This window comes from Sebastes fasciatus, chromosome 24 (assembly GCF_043250625.1).
Source record: "Sebastes fasciatus isolate fSebFas1 chromosome 24, fSebFas1.pri, whole genome shotgun sequence".
Classification (NCBI taxonomy): domain Eukaryota; kingdom Metazoa; phylum Chordata; class Actinopteri; order Perciformes; family Sebastidae; genus Sebastes; species Sebastes fasciatus.
The window spans coordinates 13,416,886-13,431,600 of NC_133818.1; the positions used below are offsets into that span (position 1 = coordinate 13,416,886).

Below are 14,715 nucleotides of genomic sequence, written 5' to 3' on the forward strand. Positions count from 1 at the left end.
TCTCACACTTCAGAGGTGGATTTGACTGAAACTACAGTGCTCGGGGAGAGAGCGAGCAGCTGGATAGGCTGGTGGTCTCGGAGAAAGATCAACCGGAGCGCCGTGTGAGAGCACCTGGTTCTCCTATATGCTGCCTGTTTGACAGACAGCACAGACACCTGGAAGCCCAGTGAGAGAGCAGCAGTGTAAAAGCCACCGCTGCTCTACAGGGCCATGCATTATGCACGAATCTCTCTCTCTCTCTCTCTCTCTCTCTCTCTCTCTCCCTCTCTCTTTCTCTCTCTGCGGTAAAAATAGATCAACAGACCTGAGCGTTCAGCTCTTTTTTTTTTATGCTTCTCACTTTCACTTGGATCTCACCAGGTGCAGCGGCTGTTGGCTCCCGGCTCGCATTTCTTCGCCGGGATGTTTGTGTACTTGCGTACGAGTTTATGCACGCACGTGTTTGCACACACAAACACACTTTTCGAGAGCGTGTGTGCACGTCAACCAGGGTTATAGACTGTTTTATCGGTGCTTGGATTTTAATAAATATGGGATATTAGTCTTGCAGTGCCTGTTATTAATGGGAAAGAGGTTATGGGGTCATTGTGGGCATAACATTTTTAAAACCTGGGGAAAAAAAACTACACTAGAGGGCCAAAAGTATGTGGACACACCTAACACATTCTCATCCCAACTTGTTCTCATACCAGCACTAAAGGGCGACTTGCACGACGGTATCGAACAGCAACGTGAAGGTGGAAGAACTTTCCAGGCCTGCCCGGAGCCCTGACCTTGCACCGTTATGATGAACTGGAACGCTGATGGCGAGCCAGATCTCCTCGCCTAACGTCCCAGCCCCGACCTCATCGATGCTCTTGTGGCTGAATGGGAGCAAATCCCTGCAGCCATGTTGCAATAAATCATGTGTAAAATCCTCACAAAAGTGTGGAGGCTGTTATTGAAGCTGTTATAGAAGCATATTAATGCCAATAAGAAGTTAAAAAACATTATTTTTTACTGTATTTTACCCCATATTGCACCTGCTTTGTTTAAATATCCACAAAAAAATCCACCAAATCCAAAATGTGTTGCAAATTTAAAGCAGTAAATTACATGTGTATGTATGCATGAGCATTCTGCATGCACATACGTGCAAAGGTCCCCTGTTGCTGAGTGCGAAAAGGCTCCCTGAAGACCATTGATCCGTGTCTATGACCAACAGAGGTCTCCGGTCTCCTCCCTGATTGCCATTCCACTGCTAATTAAACAGTCCTGCTTAACGAGTTCACGTTGGTAACAAGGTTGGAAGGAAAGGTCACCCCCATCACGCTCACTCCAACTGGACACTGTCAATAAGGGCCGTGCCTGGGAGGGCAGGTACACACACACACATACACACAGATAATCACCCAAAAGAAAGCCTCGAAGCTTGTGTATTGAGAAAGACAGAAAGTGCTGGTCGGTCTTACATCATCGATCTGTTTGAAGCTGTTTGGGAGAGCAATAGTGTGCTATTCAGCTGTCTTTTTTTCTATCTTAACACTAAAATTCTTCACTTAAACTCAGAATAATGGAATTTATTTAGTGCATTAGCAGCACCTCATTGGTACTGGTGGTTTTGCATGTTTCAGCCAAGATCATGCATATATAAACCTGGTAGTTGTAGAGCTATTCTTGATTTATTTTGGGTATGTCTGTCTAGACGAACCACACCTTCCAGCACCCATAGGGCTTAAGAGGTTAAGAAAACGTGGACATAAAGGCAAAGGAAGGTGAATAACAACAAGAAGGATTTCAAATGTTGAACAATTTCTGTAATGCTAATTGAATAAGTGGACACAATACAGACCTTATGTGTGATATGGAGGAACCGACCAGGGCCTTAGGTGAAATTCGGTTTTGGAAATAAATAAATACCATATTATAAATGACAACTGGTCCTTGATATTGTTGGTTTAAAAGTGATCCGTTAGTTTCCCTACAATTTATAAAACTGTGAGAAAGAGAGTTACAGGGGTGAAAAATGTATTTATTTATTTATTTATTTATTTATTTATTTTATTTTATTTATTTTATTTATTTTATTTATTTTTTTATTTTATTTTTTTAGAGGGCAACCAGCGCCCCTCCCCAGAAGGTGGCACCCTATAGGCGACCGCCTATATGGCCTATGCCTGAAGCCGGCCCTGGAACCAACAGCTACTGACACAGGAGGGTTTTGTCAGCCTGTCAACAGGAGCAAATAAGGAGCGTGCATTATAATTGTTTTAGGCGATGATGACAGAGAAGAAGGACTGCCTTTCCTGACGTTTAATAACGCTAAATGTAGTGAGTTGAAAGCATGGATCGGATATCAAATTACTGTTTTTCTACGACTTATCAAGACAGTAATATAGAAAGTCATGGCTTGTCCTGGGAATAGTCTTCAGTGCCGTCGTCCTTATAGCCTGGGCGTAGTAATATTGCCATCACTAGCGTCAGTTTTAAGTTTCCCACAAGCACCTGAATGTAGCAAAGAATGCTGAAATCAGCTCTTTAATAACAATACTGGCCAAACAGACAGCGTTAAGTGTTCTTTCTTCTCGGCAGAAAGGATACGGGACAATCCAGAAATAAATAGCAGAATCACATGTTTCATTCTCCGATACGTCTACAAGAAGAAAGCGCTTCTGCTGTATTTTTCAAGCCGGCCTGTAAATGTCCACAGACACACCAACACACGACCTATATATACTATCTGGCCTTCTCATCATTTATCTTACAGCGGCAGAATCAGGATAGATTGGTTCAATTAGACTGGCCTTTAATGTAATCTGTTTAATCCATTTCTATCATCAAAGCCAATACCTAGCTCTCTCCTTGGAGAGCGGGATTAGCCCTCCGAGTGTATCTCCGAGCGAGCATCTCGGCTGTAAAAGAAACGCAGCCTCGGAGTCACTCAGATCTCCCCGATATTTGTTCTTTACTGTGGAGGAAACAGAGTGTCTCAAGTGAAGTTTTAATGGGCCGAGATTTAAGATCTTCATATCCTACCAGAGATTGCAAACGCTGCTTGGCACAATGCACAGTGCCACAATAAAAAGACAGGGAGGATACGCCTCTCCCTTTTCCCTTTCTCTTCAAAGATGGTTTCATTACGGAAAAACGCCAGGATCGGGTTGCACCAGCTTGCAATTCCTTCACTAATTTTGTGTGAACAGTTTAAGTGTCCATCCATCCATATAAAAGGTCACATCTCCTTTTATTTTTCATTTAAAGGGCACGTACATATGCGTTCTTTACCTTTTTTTTTCAAATGGAAACGGCCACTCAGCCGTTAGCAAAATGTGACGTAGGTTACCAAAGTAACCTTATCAATAAGGTTATGAATAATGTGAACGCTAGCACTAGCTAGTTTGGATACAACTGAAAGGGTTAGTTCGGATTTTTTGAAGTGAGGTTGTATGTATACTCCCGTGTTCTGCGAGGTAAAATTACTGTTTTTGTGAATGGAGTCTGGTGGCTTTGCTGCCAGATTGTGTCTGTGCTCATGCCTAAGCTTTACAGCGTTTCCTTGTTAGCCTGTCTTGGATCTTGTTCTAGTTTTTTTCCCCAGTTTTGAGATTTTGCCTTAGCCTGACTGCTTTGTACTTTGTAACTGATTTTTTTTCCTTGAAACTGTTGTTTTTCCGAGTAGACTTTAACTTTGCATCAGCCACCTGAGTCATGCTCTTGGGTTCTTTTTTCATCTTTGAATTGTGACATATTTTAGCCACCCAAAATAAAAAATAAAGTTGAAGTTGAAGTGTACGCTATATTTAGAATATCTTCACCGCTTTGCCTCGCCATCAGACAGCCCTTTCTGACAGGGAACTGAAGCCGTTGCGTCACTCTCTTCAAAGCCACCAGACTCCATTCACAAAAACAGTCATTTTCCCTCGCAGAACACGGGAGTTGCTGATCTACCGCTGCATCGGAATCCAAACTAACGTGACGTCCACAACAATACATCGCTTGGCTTCCATGCCGATACTCCTGTCTGCTTCTCCAAATTGGGAGCGTGCCGACCGCCATCTAAGTTACTGTATTAATACACTGACTATAAGGATACTGTACATGTAGCAGCGTCATCAAAACCTACGTCAGGTCACGTGGGAAAACCTTTTTTAAGAAGGGCTTGGGGAAATAGCATTTTGACGCTACCTAAATTTGAATGTTCGGATTTGAACACATAAGGAACACCACTGGAAAGCTATATAGAATGATATAAAAACCTCAAAAAACCCTAAAATAATGGATCCATCCTTTAAAGTTTTTTTCGTGCTATCTCATTAAAAAGTGTGTTTAAGGACCCAGGAGGCCTGTGAAACCCATTCATGACAAATTCCCCCCCCCCCCCCAAAAAATAATGCATAGCTCTCAATGCGGCAACAAGGCTGTTTTTCTAAATTTGTGGATTTCATCCAACTGCTGCAATCTGCTTTTTACCTGCTGAGATTTCCGCGGGGAAGTGGGATCTTCTTCTCAATACCCATCTATCCATCCCCCTACCCTGCGTGCCTCTGCACTCACACTGTCAGAGGATAAAAAAGAAATGATGCACAGGTATTTACGACTGCGTGACTATTTTAGGCTGAAATGCATCTTTAAGATTTATCACGTTTTATTCCCTTTTTTCCACAAATTCATCTTCGACCACTTTGGAAACCCCCAAAATCCAGATTTTTTTCCCCTGCACCCAGTTTAAATATTCCTCTTAGTGTGGATTACCTGCTGTGTGATTGCCTTTCAGGAGAATTCCCTGTGCAGCATTAGCAACACTGCTGGTCACAGTCGATGGAAACGCTCCCATAGCTCTTTTTTCTGTGCCTGCAGATATTAAAGCAATACACGAGGCTGCTTGTCTGAGTCCATTGACTTTGTGTTTTTAATGTCTTCTGTGGATATAAGACCTGGTGGTAAAGATAAAACGGTTGCATCCGGGTTTGTCCTCCGAAGCGTGTCTTTCAGTGGACGGCGGTGTGACTTGAGTGCAGCTGACAGGTTTGATCAAAGCTGATTGATTGGACGACACAAGGCAGGGCTGCACAGAGCAGCATGGTGGGGGTAAGGGTTGGGGCTCCTGAGGTGTCTGACGACCCCCACCCAACCCCCCGTTTGTTAACACAAGCCCTGCTGCAAACCATATCTGACAACGGATATTGATCAGGTGAACGGGAAGGATCAATGCTTGTTGATTGAGCAGAAAATACAGCAACAACACCGGCTGTTTAGGGGGATTCCAACTTCAATCATTTCTACTTGAAACCAAAGTGTTTCGCTTTATCAAAGCTAACAAACAGACACGTTTGGTCCGATTTTTAGCCACCATTTCTCTACATACTATTATGTGATAATTTAGCCCATATCTAATATATCAGTATGCTATGGGAGATTAAATAAGGGAATGTATTGATGATCTCAGTGCTAATATCTATTGATGAGAAATAACAACTACCATGTGGCTCCCAAGCATTCCCACACTCACCTCCTGAGCATCATATATATATGCATTTACTGCCACCTGCTGCTATTTGCAAGCAAGTGCATCTACATTTGAAAAAAAAATCACAGCATTTCCTTTTGGTAATATTTGGAAGAACGTGTCATTTTTCACAGCACTTCATGTGCTATTTTTTCCTAAAGTGACTCTTTATGTGGAAGTCATTGGCTCTACATGTGGTCACCTAAGCTTTTTATGAAGTTGCACACTGGTTTCATTGTATACCAATTAGATCTTGGCATGCTTATCTCTATGTTAAAGCAACTGTTATCAACCTTTCTCCTCACACCATAGTCAGATAAGCCACAGAAAGTTGCAAACCTCCACCTCCACAGCAGCGTACCCTTACCAAAAGGACGTTTATTCAAATGTGCTATTAGTATTTAAACTTTAAATGAGAGAGTATGCTTTCAATTATCAGACATATACTTAATAAAATTATACTTAAGTATACCTGGCTTATGCCGACAAGTATACAGAAAAGTCTAATGGGTTTATACTGACAAGTATACAGAAAAGTCTAAGTATACTTGACTTTATACTTACAAGTATACAGAAAAGTCTAAGTATACTTGACTTTATACTTACAAGCATACAGAAAAGTCTAAGTATACTTGACTTTATACTTACAAGCATACAGAAAAGTCTAAGTATACTTGACTTTATACTTACAAGCATACAGAAAAGTCTAAGTATACTTGGTTAAAACTGACAAGTATACCAAGAAGTCTAAGTATACTTGGCTTATGTTTACTTTTTGATAGAGTAACCTATTAGAGGGTTTGAGAGTTTGTAAACTTATGTTTGATATGAATTTACGTCAATTCATCAAGAATTTACAACGTTTTCGATTCGAATTACAAGTATAGTTGCGGTAAAAAACTATTAAACAAGTAGTTTATTGAGAGTACTTTAAAGTGTACTTTCTTAAAACTAAAAAGTGGCCTATAAGTATATAACTAGTAAACTAACAGTATAAGTTTACTTGTAGTATAGTTGCTTTACAAAATACAACTTAGATGTAAACTCATTGTGTACTCAAAGATTAATATTCTTACACTTAAAGTACACTTAAAAGTGGGCCAATTTAGTCCCAAGAAGTATTGAAGTAGTAGTGCATTGATATTAGTATACTTACTACATAAAGTATACTAGGGAAATACACTTTACTTAAGTTTACTTCATAAATAAACTTTAAGTATACTACTTTTTCGTTATATGTATACATATAGATATGTATATTCATGTGACACATTTAAACTCATAAAGTGTGGCCAAGGAAAAAATATTAAAGGAAACCATGAGAAAAAAATGACGACTCTTAATGTATCAGTACTTTTGCACGATATTATGAATGGAATTTATTATTTAGATTTTCTAAAATATAGATGACTTATTATGTCAACATATTTCTATTTTGTCAATATTAGGGGACAAGACAATGCCTTTGACAAATAAGGTATTGAAATGTCCATACATTCTAATGTGGAACAGAAGCAAGTGTGAAGTCCATGTTTTGTTTTTTTCAGGAGGGTGGGGCACTCTTAAATGTGGGAGTTAATGCTTAACTCGGTGGTTAAATAAGGACAAGCGCAGTGCAGAATCGTAGTATCAGAAGCAGTTTTGACAGTCAGGAGGACTTTGAACAGAAACATGGCTGTGCGTCTCTTTGAGACTAAACATCATGCATCTGCTTACCTGCAATACAGAGTGGCACCTGTTGAATTAGTCAACAGGATTGTGAGCTTCATGGAGAAAAAGGTAAGTGTGTGTTCAACTTTTCATGCTGCGACATGCATATATGTGCTTTGGTGCTGATTTATGTTGCATATAATACCTGTAATTAGGGTTAAATACTTAATCTCTTAAAAAAAATCTAACTTACAACACAACTAACACACCTGTGGCATTGTTTAAACTAAGGTGGAAGCTAATTTACTAGAGAGACTTGCACAGTATAATCACCACCGTCATTTGTGGGTGTGACGGAATTCCTTTTTTTAGACACCAAACCGGTTTGACCTTGCAGTGGATGTGGGCTGCGGTTCGGGGCAAGGGACGATACTATTGGCTCCGCACTTCACCAAGGTTGTTGGTACAGACGTCAGTCCCGCCCAGCTGGAGGTGGCTCTGGCCAATGGCAGCCCTCCAAATGTATCATACAGGTGAGGCGGAAAGAAGGTGGAGGCTGGTCGCTGTATGAAAACAACCAATCAGAGCCAAGCAGTCCCTTAAAGCAGCTGTCAATCACTGAAGCTCGTGAACTCCGATCAACCCGAGGCAGCGCTATCAGAAGCGGGTTTTCTTTGCACAGAATTCCTTCATTTGTTAACACAAGGCTTTTATTCTGAAATATGTGCCGGACAGTGATGTGGAACAAGCAGTGACTTGGAAAGCATCATAAATGAATACAGTACTGAGTTTTAATTGTGGATTATTACTATTATTTACTAATTACCCCACGTTTCTGAACCTTTCTCTGTCTAAAATAAATATAAATTATATTTATCATGAAGTTAAATGGCCATTAAAAGGCAAACTCTATGCAGAAAGAAAGGGCTGACAGCAGCAGAAGAAACACAGCTGACAGGTAGCAGACACGCTCCCGACAGGCAGCTAACTCGCATCTAGTGTGAACACCCTAGGGGTGCATCACGCAGCCACGACGCGACGCTGCCGTTAGGCGAGCCTCATGCGGGCAGTGTGCCCACGGCTTGATGCGGGCAGTGTGCCCACGGCTAAAGGTTACCGGCAGCAGTCTTTACAACACAACTCCAACCTTTTGAAGATACTACATGTCACACATTTTCTTTAAAACAAGCTGTGAGTCGTGTTTGTGCACTTTTTTTATGACATGTACACAGTGTCCTTGGAGCTTTGAAAGGTACATTTAATTGATGGTGTTATATACAGTATTTCCTTTATGAAATGTTCTGAATCCAAAGGGGCAAACTGCCTTATCATTTTCACGGCTTCAATGCAAGGTTGAGGGACATTTTTCCACTGGAAACTTCCACATATGCTTCAAATGTCAGAACCTAGTTGTCAGAAGACAATGACATAGCAAATGTGACCTCCACTTCTGACCCCCAGGGAGTGTCCTGCAGAAGATCTACCGTTTGCTTCCGGTGAGGTGGACCTTGTGACGGCCATGACGGCGGCTCACTGGTTCGACCGCGAGAGGTTCCTCCTGGAAGCTGACCGGGTACAGAGGCCTGGAGGCTGCCTGGCTCTCCTGAGCTACACCCTGGACATGGAGCTGGAGTATGCGGGCGTCTCCAACAACACACTCAATGACATCTGTAAAGAGGTTCGCCAAAAATCGAAAACTGTTTCTCTTATTGTGTTGCAACCTTGTTATTATATGAGCTATCTTTCAAATTGCATTCACCTACGCCAAGTTGGTGATGATTTTCTTCTTTTTTTTTTGGTTAGTTTTACGCTGCCCTGCTTCCGTTCCGAGATCCCTACATAGGAACGAGCTCTCTGAAGATCTACTCCGACATGTTTGACTCCTGCTCATACCCGGACAAAGAGTGGTGAGTGATTTCAGACTTTACTTACATCCAGTTCTAAAAAGTAGTCCTTGTAAAACTCGGAAAATGCTATGAATGCATTCATATTTACAGCTATAATGGAGTCCGACATGTATACACTCTGACGTCTGGGAGTTAACTGGCACAGAGCAGCTTAAACTTGAGCAGTTGAGGGGTCAAGTGTCTTGCTCTGAGGCGTCTCAGTGTATCGTCAAGGGGTGGAGGAGAGTGTTTTATGATTCATTACACAGCTTTGCTTCTTTTGTGTCCAGGAATGACTGTCTGAGGGTCAAAAGGATTTTGCCACTGAGTGGATACCTCGGCATGGTGGAGACCTTCTCCAGCTACCAGAAACTGTTGAAAAAGGAGCCCGCCGAGGCTGAACGTCTTTCTAATGACATCATGAACAAGTGAGATATTAACCTCCGCCTCGTCCACAGGTCTAATCGTTCACCTAGCCGCTGAACGTTGATCTCTTAATCTCCACCTAAGTTCATTCGTCATTATCAAGAACTGCTGAAATTGGTCTTTGAATGCTGTCACAGTCTTGGGCATTAATCAGAAAAAGCCAAACATTGCTTGACTAAGCTTAACTGCTGAAGGCTTTTACTGCTTTGATAATACAGCCACCATTAATTCCCCTGCCACTGACAGGACAGAATAGGCCAGCAAGCAAAATATATGGAGGGGAGTGCTGATCCATAACTTTTACATGGATAAAAGAAAGTATGACATTGTATTTAATTACTACACACAGTCTCGTTTTGACATTTGAGGTTTTACTTTATATTTTTCTCAACTATTTTCAACTAGTTTCAGTCTTGATGTCGCCATTAGTCCATGAATTAATTCATGTCTCTTCTTGTCCTCCATCCCAGATTGATGTCTGCCATGAAGGTGTCTTCTCCTGACACAGAAGTTACGGTCGTCGTGAAGTATTTCTATTGGCTGGCGCGCAAACTTTGATCACTCCGACTGGCTGAATCCTGTAACAGCATATCCCGACTGTCTTTGTTGGAAACCACAGTTGTAGTTTTCATCAGAAATTGACTCAAACCAGGAAAGCCAGGTGTCTACAAATTGACCTCTGTGAATGCGGAGCCTTCCAGAGTGAACACTAGATGGAGCCCTGTCATACCATGACTCATTGAAGTCTACTCTGAGTCTGTACTTTTTTTTAATTAACTTTCTATTTCACGACCAGGCTGAGACAAAATCCACCTGCTTCCTGAATGTCCATATCTTTAATTATTTAATATTAATATATTTTGTTGTTTTTTAATTAAGCAGGACATTTGGTGTGTTCAAACCTAAACTTAAAAGCACATTTTCTGCTCTCCTTTCCTCTCTTTCTTCACCTCTCTTCCAAATTTATAGCAATAATTTGAGTCTTCTCCTCTCTATTTTATATTTATGTGCTCACAGATTGTTTAGGGCCGTGAGAACAGATGGTAATTAACATGCACGGCCTCCAAGTCTCCTACACTTTGTCACTTTCCCCTGCCAAATTTTGACACTCCCCTATTGGTGATATTATCTATTTTCTGTTTCTTTGCAGGAGTGCTGTAGGGCGGTGCTCTTTTTCTGTGAGTTATAGAATCAGTCAGCGTTTTGTCACTCGAGGAGCACTTTGCACAGGAATATGGCCGTACTTGCCTTTGAGGGTAAAGATCATGCAGCTGCTTACCTGAAGTACAGAGTAGCACCTGTTGAATTAGTCAACAGGATTATGAGCTACATGGAGAAAAAGGTAAGTGTGTGTTCAAGTTTTCAGGCTGCTTAAAATTTGTGTTTTGGTGCTGTTTAATGGAGCATATGATACCTTTAATTAGGGTTAAATACTCACTAAAAAAATCTATCTTGCATCTTCTTCAGCATGTAAAATCTTGGGTAAAGAACACACCTGTGGCGTTGTATGAACTAAGGTGGAAGCTTATATATTGGCTCTTTTGGAGAGACAGGACTTGCACAGTATAATGGTCCACTCAGGATCATTTTCCATTTAAAGTGCGGGTCCATTATTTATTTTTTCGGCCGATGTGCGAGCAGGGAGCCAACGCCGATATGCCTCTGATCTGGGGCTTTTTTCGGGGAGTGGAAAATCAGAGCTTAAATCGTGTAGTGTGAACGAGGCATTATGCATTCAATGTATTGTTCAGCATCACCGAAAGTTGGCTCATCATCATCTGTCATCTATTCAGAAGCAAACAAACAGGTCTATAAGGTCCTTTTTAGATGCCAAACCAGTTTGGTCTTGCAGTGGATGTGGGCTGCTCGGGCCGGGTTATCCGGTTCCCCCAGAGAGGTGACATTCCACATCCCTAGAGCCGGTCTGCAATGCCAGTGTCAACACACCTAGGTCCCCGTTTTTGCCTGCTGCCCAGCTCATAATGCACCCAACCCCAATGCCTATCTCTTAGAGTGCTGTACCCACAGGGTGGCGGTAAGGTTTCTTACGTATCTTTTCCCATGGCCAGAGTCCCAACATTTCCCCGCACCAATCAACTGTATACAATGAAATGGTGTTTCCTGACCATGTTTAAGTGCTTATTTGTGCAGTGTGTATTCACCTTGGTAATGTTCATTAATTGTGATTTTTCCTTCCCTTTAGTAGTGTCATTGTGGTCAATCTGGGCTGACTATTTAAGAGTGGGGGAGCATAATAATTCATCCTATAGGAGGGAAGAGTTTATTAATAATTGCTCACCCTTGAAATAGTTGTATGTTATAATGTTTGTCACTGTTTCAGGTTTTAAAACAGTGTAAGCTTCCCCTTTCTGGTTTTTCGTAACCCCCGTGCGGTGATTCAGTCCAATAGGGCGGGGCTAGGAGGGGGTATATAAAGCCATGCAGGCATTAACGGTGGGAGTGTTGGGGATAGCGTGTAGGGAGGTTGTGGTGTTTCAGTTATTTTTCAACTTATTTGCTCTTGGTTAAGTTTCCTGTTTTTTTTTTTGTTCTTTTCCTTTGTTCATTGTGGGTTTTGGTAGATAAAACCACCGCCTTTTATGCACCAACTGGAGCCTTTCCTCAATCCAATTTCTTTTCTACTCACCTCCTGTGCCAGACAGCCACACAAAAATCCCTTTTTATGTAGAATTACTCCCAGTAATAAGGAGGATGGAACCTGCCAAAATCCAAATGATCTAAATAAATGATTTGATAATGGAGCTGGACAATGAAGACTGGAGTTGATAAGCAGAAGCTGAAACCGTTAGCTAGTGAGCATATGGTCATGCACCCTGACCCCATGATGACACATGTTGAGTGACAGCCCCCTCATTTCATGCATAAGCAAAATGTGTGAAGAAATGTATAAAGAAAAGAATACAGAAATAAATACGTTTGGGGAAATAAAGAAGGGGAGAAATCGTTCAGAAATAAATCAATATATACATTTAAAAATGAAAATAAAATAATGCAAAATAAATAAATAAAACATAGATGTGAAAAATAAATTTAAAATGTAATAAAAATAAATACATAAATAATTAAATGGAAAATTAAACAGAAGAGTAAATAAATAAGAGAATTAATACCAAGATAAATAAGTAAAGGAGAAAATTAAAACAGAAAAAAACAATTTTAGTCACATTTTATCAATTAATTAATGGCTACATTTATTTGTAACATTATTTTTGCTATATTAAATATTTATTTATCGAGTCATTTATTGATTTATTCTTTATTTTTGATTTTGGCAGGTTCCCTCCTCCATACAGTAATGCTACAACAAACATATTTTATGTTTCTTTTTAAATAAAGATATTTGATTTTTAAATATGACACAATCATGTAAAGAACCTGCTGTTGAATCAAGTACTTTCATTGAATGTACTTCTTATTTCATGACCAGGTTCAGAGAAATCAACTTGCTCCCAGAATGTCCATATCTATAAAAATTAACAATATTAAGAAAATGCGTGTGATTGCTGTATCTGCTGCTGTTAGTCCACAAAGTCCGTGACGGTTTAAGGCTGTCCAACTGTCAAATCTTCAGGTCCTTGAAGGCTTTCTCGCAAATATTTTTAGCCCTTTAGGAACACCTTCTGTAAATACGCCTTTCTGCAGACTTTGCCTGAGGGAATTACATTTAACACAAGGTTTCCACGGTTACCAGTGGAGGCCCGGAGGCATAAAAAGAAAAGGTAAACAAAGAGGACAACACATTCAATGAAACAATTTATTTTTAAATTTAAGGATTTAAGATGATACATAAAAACACAAGAAATCAGAGGAATGCAAGCATTAGACTATACCTGGTTTATTCATCAACCAGTTGATTTTTTAATTTTGCTTAATGAAGTTTGACAAAAACAAGTATCGTAAGGCAAGAGCCTGGAAGATGTTCAAATAGGCAGTAAAACAAAATAATTAAAACCCACAATTGGCGTCGTCAAGGTAACGTGATATGACGCGGCAAAGTGCTGTCCCATTCATATTTATGGTGCCTTCAAATAAAACTTGTGTTTAAAACATTGGAAGTCATGTACATGATATGCTTGGCGTTCAAGTGTCGTGAGAACACCGCTGCTAAGCAACGGCAATATTAACGTTACTGTCGGCATGTAGAAGCCACAGAGGCTAACAATTTAGCAAGCTAGCAAGCGGGTAACATGATGCAGGAAATGCAAAGGCATGACAGAGGAGAAAGATGAGGCCATTGGGAATATCAACATTTTCCTCATATTATAATATTACAAAGAAAAACAATATACGACTAAAGGTGTTCCCTTATTATGCACCGATAAATTAGCTTCCAAGGCCTCCACCATTTCTGACGTCAACAAACAGGTCACAACTCGTGAACTCTGAGCTTTCAGAAACTTTCCACTTACGAGGTTGTGTTTTATTAATGGCCACAAGGTGGAGCTATTGTTGTCATTCTTCAATATGTCGTGCACATGCTTATGGAGAAGCTGCGTACCAAGTTTCTTATTAAAGATAACTGAAATGTAGATGTATTATGTTACATTGTTACTGCAGCGCCCCCTGTAGGTTGAATTGTATGAGATGTTACACACTTGTGCATTGTGGCTGTATGTACAACAATCCCAAATTTGGTTGCAATCCAATTTAGCATTGAAGAGCTATAAGTGGCATCAAGCCACCTTTAAAAGTTTGGTAACCAATCATAAACAGTAAGTCATATTCAAAAACAAACTCAGATTAGATGACATATGTGCCAAAAGACGTTCCTTAACCAGCACATATTTTTGACTTGGTCACACGACTAATAGATGTTGTATTTTAATTAATCAGCGCATTTGGTGTATTCAAACTTAAATTTAATTGCTAATTAAAGTAAAATAAAATAAATTAAATTTTTCTGAGGAAAAACAGATTAAAAAAAGTTAAAAATGGATGAAATAAGATAAAATAGAACTTTATCCATCCCGATTGTTGTGCAGCAGTTGCAGTACAAAGTAGGAAGACTGTAAATCCCAAATATACACAATGCCAAGTTAAGGATCATAGATATGTATGAGAAGTGGAATATATCTCTGTATGTACAGTAATCAATCTGAAGTTTATGGTTAATCCAGAATGATTGTATCCATGATATTCCACATCATGTCCCATAAATCAGAGAGTTGCAATGATTGTAATCCACGGAGAGACAGTAATCCAGAGAGAAAGAGATTGATTAAACAAACAGAGCTGAAATGGAGG

At 40.1% G+C, this 14,715-nt stretch overlaps 1 protein-coding gene and 1 long non-coding RNA gene across 2 annotated transcripts; both read left to right on the forward strand.

The window, feature by feature from the left end:
- Positions 1–7,092: 7,092 nt before the first annotated feature.
- LOC141763024 (putative methyltransferase DDB_G0268948) lies at positions 7,093–11,178 on the forward strand. Its single transcript, XM_074627264.1, has 6 exons — positions 7,093–7,267; positions 7,511–7,671; positions 8,600–8,816; positions 8,942–9,045; positions 9,315–9,452; positions 9,921–11,178. The coding sequence occupies exons 1-6, from the start codon at positions 7,160–7,162 to the stop codon at positions 10,006–10,008; spliced, it is 816 nt and encodes a 271-aa protein (XP_074483365.1). The 5' UTR covers positions 7,093–7,159; the 3' UTR covers positions 10,009–11,178.
- Positions 11,179–11,554: 376 nt separating this feature from the next.
- LOC141763028 (uncharacterized) lies at positions 11,555–14,583 on the forward strand. The gene is made up of 2 exons (XR_012592968.1): positions 11,555–11,766; positions 14,535–14,583. It is a non-coding gene; the product is annotated as an uncharacterized LOC141763028 (long non-coding RNA).
- Positions 14,584–14,715: the final 132 nt, after the last annotated feature.

Coding starts and splice junctions, on each gene's coding strand:
- LOC141763024 (XM_074627264.1), top strand. CDS start 7,160: ATGGCTGTGCGTCTCTTTGAGACTAAACATCATGCATCTGCTTACCTG. Junction 7,268..7,510: donor TGAGCTTCATGGAGAAAAAG/GTAAGTGTGTGT, acceptor TCCTTTTTTTAG/ACACCAAACCGGTTTGACCT. Junction 8,817..8,941: donor TCAATGACATCTGTAAAGAG/GTTCGCCAAAAA, acceptor TTTTTTGGTTAG/TTTTACGCTGCCCTGCTTCC.